At 33.5% G+C, this 7,802-nt stretch overlaps 1 protein-coding gene across 1 annotated transcript in view; it reads right to left on the bottom strand.

The window, feature by feature from the left end:
* Nucleotides 1-1,446: 1,446 nt before the first annotated feature.
* Nucleotides 1,447-7,802, bottom strand: part of LOC111984296 (lysine--tRNA ligase, cytoplasmic) — a gene marked incomplete in the record, with an annotated part of 10,830 nt that continues 4,474 nt past the window's right edge. Inside the window, 9 exon segments of the mRNA XM_065775849.1 lie at nucleotides 1,447-1,812; nucleotides 2,614-2,665; nucleotides 2,781-2,924; nucleotides 3,015-3,083; nucleotides 3,187-3,330; nucleotides 3,838-3,994; nucleotides 4,082-4,178; nucleotides 4,292-4,574; nucleotides 4,686-4,811. Of these exon segments, the coding sequence (XP_065631921.1) occupies nucleotides 1,796-1,812; nucleotides 2,614-2,665; nucleotides 2,781-2,924; nucleotides 3,015-3,083; nucleotides 3,187-3,330; nucleotides 3,838-3,994; nucleotides 4,082-4,178; nucleotides 4,292-4,574; nucleotides 4,686-4,811 (1,089 nt within the window).

Genomic DNA, 7,802 nt, shown 5'->3' with positions numbered 1-7,802 from the left:
TTGAATTTAAATAATTAATTGATGAAATAACTATTGATCTCTGATTACCTTGAAACTTTGCAAACATAAAGATTATACAAAGATAATGTAATCCAACAGTTAGTTTGTCAAAATTCACATCCAATTAAAAAATATTAAGTGGTATAATATTACTTAAAGTTACACCTAGTGTAACTTGAACCCAACCCTCCATATATATATATATATATATAGTAATATTCTAATAAGGCCACGTTAAAGTTAAACTCTATGTAACTCTTTGAGATATTACACCGTCCCATAATTTTTTTTTTATTGAACAAATATTTTAACAAATTGCCATTGAGCTGCATTGTGTTCTTACACTCCTGTAAACATATTGAACTTTTCTAATCAACAAAACTTCAATTACCTATTCAAAATAATAAATTTTGGAATATTTTTAACTTTAAAATAATGCCTAAGTTTTTCAATAAAATAATAAATAGCATACAATTAATACGAAATTGGAAGTGTTATGAATTTGTGTAACATCACAAAAAGTTACGTAATGCATAACTTAATCTTGACCCACCAATACTTTTCCAATATATATACTATAAGATCAAATTCTACTAAGATGTAGTGTAAAATTTAAGTTTTACTCCTCCAATCCTAACATTCCACATTATCATATTACAAATTAAAAAATAGACACAATCACACTCAATCAATTTTAATACCCATTTAAAAATCCAACTTAACTATGAGTTTATTGAGATGTTATTATGTATAATAAGATATATTAAGTTTTAAATATAAAACTAATGTAATAATCTCTTACTAAATAGTATAAATTGTACAATATAGATTTTACACTCCATTCTTACCAAATTCAATCTCATACACCGTTACCTAAGCACAAATTTGCCAAAAAAAACAATAGAATTTTATGATCTATTTATGGTGTGGACAGTAGAATACTACTCTGCACTTCACCGAGCCAGAATTCTAGTGTCAAAAATATGTTCACGGGTCAAAAGCAGGCTGAAAATTTGGGGGTCAATTGAGACAGTTAAAATAAAAATAAAAAACTTTCCGAGTCAGCAATAGGCTACCTGCCTTTCATTTCAGCATTATTTAATTGCATTTCCAAAATCAAAGCTTGATGCTAGGCCTAAAGCTGCATAATTCAATAATCCTTGCTCAATCATACGGACAAAATTTCTCCACTAAATTAGTTTGAAGAAAAACCATTCAAACTCCTTTTAATAATTAAATTGCATATTCTTTATGCTCATAACATGCATGTCAAATTTCGTTTATATCAAATGTTATTTACTATTAGATCAATAAACCTATTTTTTATGCATAAATTTTTACCATAAAACTTGAACTATAAACATGTCATTGATGAAATAATTGTTGATCTTTGATTTTCTTGAAATTTTACAAGCATGGAGGATATAATAACATGCAAACTAATGATTAGATTTTCAAAATTCACATCCAATAAGAAAATATAAGAGTTTCAAGAGTTTTTCTCCATACTCCCAATTATGCATAAATATTTGAGAGAGAGACAACAACAGTTCTAATAACTTGATTCTTCATTTAATTTCACATGATATTTTGAATTTGCCAAAAACTAAAAATAAAAAGATATATGAAGAATTACACAATTAGTAAACTGAATTAACAAGGATGGATGGTATTTCAACCCATAAAAAGTGACAAAATCCCCAAGAAATTCAGTTATGACAGAAATCACATCAATCAAAGGTTCATGCCAACTTCCTGGGATGAGAGCTCTGGGTTTCAGAATTTTGAAAATTTCCTAAGCTCCTGCATTGCCTAAAGGAATACCAAGGGACCAACTAAGTCAGTCAAAATATACAATACTCTGGGACATGGATAACATAACCATAGTTACCAAAACAGGAACAAAAAGTGAACTGCACCAAACATCAAACCACCAATGAATTGGTATAATGGTTAATTGGTTCAATAATTGAGTCATTGGGTGAAAACCAATAGTCAGTGTTTAATTATATATATTTTTTAAATTGAAAAACATAATGAAAATAAAATAAATTAAAAAAAAAAATCTGATTAGCCATTACTAAATTAAATAAATATGTAAGCTGTAAGCATACTAAACGTTGAAATTAATAAAAGCATAATTTCATAGAAAACATAGACCTCATTGAAATATAGAATTCATGAATTTCTATTGATAACGACAAAAAATAGAGCCTTGAATTGATACCTTAGTTAATCAATCAAGGTTTCAAAGTAAAAGACTTAAAAAGTATTTCATTATAATTAAATATTGAAAGAAAGCATGATTATTTGGTTAAAACAACCTATAATTAAAAACTCAGTTTAAAAAAATAAAAATAAAAATTTATTTTGCAAATCCAGTGTTTCTTTCATACCAAACCAAAATCCTACATAAATGATTTGAAAGTTCGACAATTAGTTCGGTACGACTTTAATAAATATAGATATAACTGCATACTCCTTAGACAGAACACAAAAATGCCATCAGCACAATATACAGGAATGAAACCTGTAACTGAATACGAAAGAGACAGAAAAGACTAGCATCAACTAAGACAGAAGCATAGCAGGGGCCAAACTGAAAATGAGTACCTTTAGCAGATGGCTCGTCTTGAGGTTTCATGGCTGGGAAGAGAAGGACCTCCTGTCACCCAATAGCATATGTTGAGAGCCCATTGAGAACATAGAGCGTACACATACATGTATAAATGAGACAAATGCAAACAGGCACAGACCCAAGAGAGAGAGAGAGAGAGAACCTTAATGTTTTGTGAATCAGTTAACAACATTGTTAGCCGATCAATACCCAATCCCCAACCGCCTGTTGGAGGCAACCCATACTCAAGAGCCGTACAGAAGGTTTCATCCAAAGCCATTGCTTCATCATCACCAGATTGCCGATCCTGCAAGCAGACAACATATCATTCAGAAGAGTTCCAGAGGAATTTATTTAAGGATAAATCCACTGCACACTTAAAAACAGATGCGTGAACCTTGAGCTGCTCAGCAAATCGCTGGCGTTGTACCACAGGGTCATTCAATTCAGTGTATGCATTGCAGAGCTGAGCGGTTATAGAAAAATTAAGTCAGAATCATGAATTATAAAGCTGAAAATTAAATGATACATAGAAAGAAAAAGAAAACAAGATATCCTGAAAAGCATACTTCATGCTTGTTAATAAATAACTCAAAACGCTCAGTAAGGCCTTTCTTTGTTCTATGCCACTTTGCCAAAGGACTCATTAACTCAGGGTGGTTAATGATGAAAGCAGGATTTGTACAAGTCTCTTCCAAGAAGTGTCCTACAAGCTGCAGCAACAGAAAAAATATATATAACCAATTATCATAAATTGTCTGAGCATGCAAGCAAGAATAGTCTACCTTAAGGAACAAAATCAGATCAAGTCAGAAAACATCATTGTCAGAACAAAAGAAATTACACACTTTTTCTAATGCAGAATTACTTAATTATTGTAAAATATTGGGGACCCCATCATATTGTTCTTTTAATGGCATTTCCAATCAACCACTTTTCACTGTTCCCAACCTCCAATTATCTCTCCCACAGATAAATGCATTGATTTCTACTTTATCCAACTACTACAGCTTACAGTTTGAGCAATCTTATTGAACCATTACTCCAAATAGGAGAAAACCATCTAAACCATTCACCTCCTTAAGCATAAAGCTCAGAACCTTCATCGCAGATATTGTATCTACTTAGTACATAACACAGGATCACAATGCCAGTAACTACCTAATTTATGTTCAATAAAGTAATAAAAAATTTTAAAAAGGACCAAGCAGAGAACTGACTTTGTCCAACAAACGCGCTGTTGTTTCAGGAGGGGCACATTTGATCTCATACTTTGTGCATACGTCTTTCAAATATTTGTTGGCCTCATCACTAGATAAGTCCTTGGGAATATTGAGGTTCGCCATCTTCTCTAATTCTTCTATCATGTCAATCCTTCTGCCAGGGTTAAAACAACCAATTTCATATATTTTCATATTCATGTTAATATTATACAATTTGTGAGAGATACTATAGATGACAAACCTGAAAGGTGGAGTGAAGTCAATCTCAATTGGATCCTCATCCAGCCCATTTGCATGATATTTAATTTTATATCCGCCTGTAAGTTCCTTTACCATCCCTGTTACACATTACTGTGTCAGGAAAAATCCAAGTATTTTGGAGGATAAAAATAACTTCACTACCCAAGTGGAATGAAGCAGTTGTTTGCAACATGATCCAAATGACCCTTACCACTCAACATTGTCTCAGTGAGTTCCATCAAGTCATTGTAGTCAGCAAAAGCCATATAGAACTCACAGGTGGTGAACTCAGGATTATGCGTCAAATCAATGCCCTCATTTCTGAACTGCTTTCCAATCTCATAAACACGGTCAAGTCCACCAACAACAAGCTCCTTAAGATAGAGCTCAGGCGCAATGCGCATGAATAGCTTCATGTTCAGGTCATTGTGATGGGTCACAAACGGACGGGCAGCTGCTCCACCAGGAATCATATTCATCATTGGTGTTTCAACCTGACAGTGAAAAGAACATTGAAGGTAATGAAAAGAAAGTAAAGTCAAGTGCCATATGTAGAAATCACCTGAATGAATTGAATAAATAAAAAATCAAGACAAACAACTAACCTCCAAGAAATCACGACTGTCAAGAAAGCGCCGAATATATGAAATGATCTGAGATCTTGTCTTAAAAATTTGTCGAACCTCCATATTCAACATCAAATCTAAATAGCGTTGTCGATAACGAGTTTCCTAGCATTAAAGACAATAAAATAAAACACCAGAAAAGGAAAAGAAGAGGAGAAGTGAAAACACAGTCCAAACTGAAAGAAAATAAAATAAATGGACCCGTCTCACTTTTATCTGCATCAGGCAAAAATAATCCAATTCATCAGGTTCAAATCACCCCCCACAACATCAATAGCAACCAATAAGACGTAGATTAAAGGAATCATTTAATTAAAAAAAAAAGGATCAAAGTGTTCCCAATTCAAAAGATGAAACTAACATTTATATGGATCACAAGGGCAGACTTATGACTACAATCTCCAAAATTTCTTGTGGACAATGACAGGAGTAGAGTGGCGCATTTAAATTAATTAACTGGGTTTATAAATATAACATAGCATGTGTGCTGCAACAAATCTTCTTGTAGTATGATTCACTTGTGCATAGTTCAACCAAAAACCTACCCAAACTGATGTGAAACAAGATATGAAGCTCAACCATTATTGTCTGAAAGTTTTGTCTCATATTTTTGTATTTTTATTCAATTTAGTTTTTTTTTATTAGTTTCTTATATTTAAAGTTTTTTTTTTATAACGTAATAAAATTATATAAATCATAAAAAATGAATCGCCCAAGTATACAGAAAGTATACTAGGGTAAACTATCATTTACAATAATTACATAAATCTAATAAATCAACAATAGAAAATAAAGAAAGGTTCCTCATGGCTGATAACCAATCCAATAAAGTTTTGAAAAAGAACAACTTGAGATCAGGCATAGAACCTTCAGTGTCTTCAAAACTCCTACTATTCTTTTCCCTCCAAATACAACACATCAGGCAATGGGGGATAACCATCCAAATATGACTATTCCGATGACTACCAAACCCTCCTTGCCAGCAGGCTAAAAGCTCAACAACTCTCCAAACAAACCCAATATCATGGACCATAAGTCTGAAGCAATAGAGCAATGTAGCAAAAGGTGATCAACAGATTCACCACTGCATTTGCACATATAACACCAATCTGTAATCCTTACCTTCCTCAACCTTAAGTTGTCAACTGTCAAGATTTTACCCAAAGCAGCAGTCCATACAAAAAAGGCTACTCTCAACAGGGCCTTGATCTCCAAATGATTTCCCAAGGGAAAGAATGATCACTAGTGTTTGAAGGGGCACCCAGAAGTTGGTAATAAGTACCAATCTTGAAGCCACTTCTCCTGTCTGGTATCCATGAAGGTCGTCAAAGACTCCAACACGCAGTCTTATATTTAAAAAGTGTTGCTTGCAGCTTTCTAGCCATCCACTCATGGTGAATGCAGGGCCTACAACCCAAGGACTACCATAAAAGGTTCAGTGGTCTAGGTAGCCTTTATTTCTATCCTTTAGTAATTTTTAGGATTTTGTTTGTCAAAATTAGGTCTTGAAAGAAGACTGGGGTTCAGAATCAATTTTAAGATGGAACTATTTGCGGTTTTAGTTTTTTTGAGATTATAAATAGGCTGTGAATGGTACATGTGAAAAATGAACTCACTTTCTTCAATAAAATATTTTGGATAGCTATCTATTATTCTGATGTCTTCCAAAGTTTTCCCCCTTTCAATTCAAGGAATTGCCACTTCTATTACATCACAAACCCAGGATAGAAATTAAAGGACTAGAAATTTCATTCACAAACAGCATTAAACAGTAAAATGTGTAACTATATTCCTGGTAAATGGTCTAAAAATGCATTGTGAAGAGCTTATTCTCTCTCTTCCTGTTCCTAGTTATATTCCAACCCAAATCTGCAACCATCCAAAAGCATGTGAATGAAACTAGCAAATTCCTTAAATAAGCCATCTAGGATTAAATGACCCATACTGGGAGCAGAAAAGCTTAGGTACTTAGCCCATTATTAAGTAGGATGACAACCACCCGTCACACAAACTTGTGAAGAGAAGATGTCTGCATTCAAGGGTAAGAAACTAGAAAAATATTAGTGAAGGGTGGGAAAGTTTTTCTAAGCATTTTTCTTTTGTGGTGGGGGATGGTTCTCATATTCTTTTTTAGCATGATAATTGGACTGAGGATAATTCTCTTAAAACTCTTTATCCTCAATTATTTGTGTTTAGCCAATAAGGAAGCTTGTATTTCTAAAGTGTTAATACCTCCAATTGGTAGTAATGATAGAGTATGGAGTTAGTGGCTTCCTATTCCCTTCTTCACTTCATTCAAACTCAGATTCCTAGGGGTAAAGGTAGTGACAAACTTTGTTGGCATCTCAATGGAAGTGGGAAGTTTGACGTTCGGTCTTTTTATCATAAGATTCGAAATGTAACTCTTTCTACTTTCCCTTGGAAGGGCATTTGGAAAGTAAAGGTTCCTAAAAGGGTAGCATTCTTTATGTGGACAGCAGCTCATGGCTAGATCCTAACTTTGGATAATCTAATGCTCCGTGGTCGCACTTTGGCAAATTGTTGTTGTATGTATTGTTGTAATGAGAAATCTGTGGATCACCTGCTGATTTCCTATCCAATTGCTCATTTTTTGCGGATTTATATGCTTCGCTTGTTTGGGATTGATTGGGACATTTCAAGTTCCATTGCAGACTTCTTGTTTTGTTGCTATCATTGGGTACATAATTCTAATATTTGGAATCTGATTCCGAGCTGTTTAACGTGGAATATTTGGACTGAACAGAGATGGCACTCTTTTGAGGATACTGGGAAATAATTGGCTCAGTTTTTAGATTTATGCCAACGGACCCTCTTTGATTGGTCTTGGTGTTAGGGTCTCTCGGATTGTTCTGCACTCATGGATTTTCTTTTGTCTCTTAGAATAGCTTAGTGTCTGTTTGTTTCTTTTTTCCTCTTTTCTCTTAGTTCACTATCGTGAACCTTGTGTATTTTTCATACTATTCCTTTCTCAATAATATCTTTTCTTACCTATCAGAAAAAAAAAAAAAAAAAAAAAAAAAAACTCAGATATCATTCAACTCAATTTTTTTTTTTTTTGGGGGGGGGGGGGGGGGG

Source organism: Quercus suber, unplaced genomic scaffold (assembly GCF_002906115.3).
Source record: "Quercus suber isolate HL8 unplaced genomic scaffold, Cork oak 2.0 scaffold_120, whole genome shotgun sequence".
NCBI classification, from domain to species: Eukaryota; Viridiplantae; Streptophyta; class Magnoliopsida; order Fagales; family Fagaceae; genus Quercus; species Quercus suber.
The sequence above is the reverse complement of the archived record's forward strand: the minus strand, read 5'-3'. Positions and strand labels throughout refer to the sequence as shown.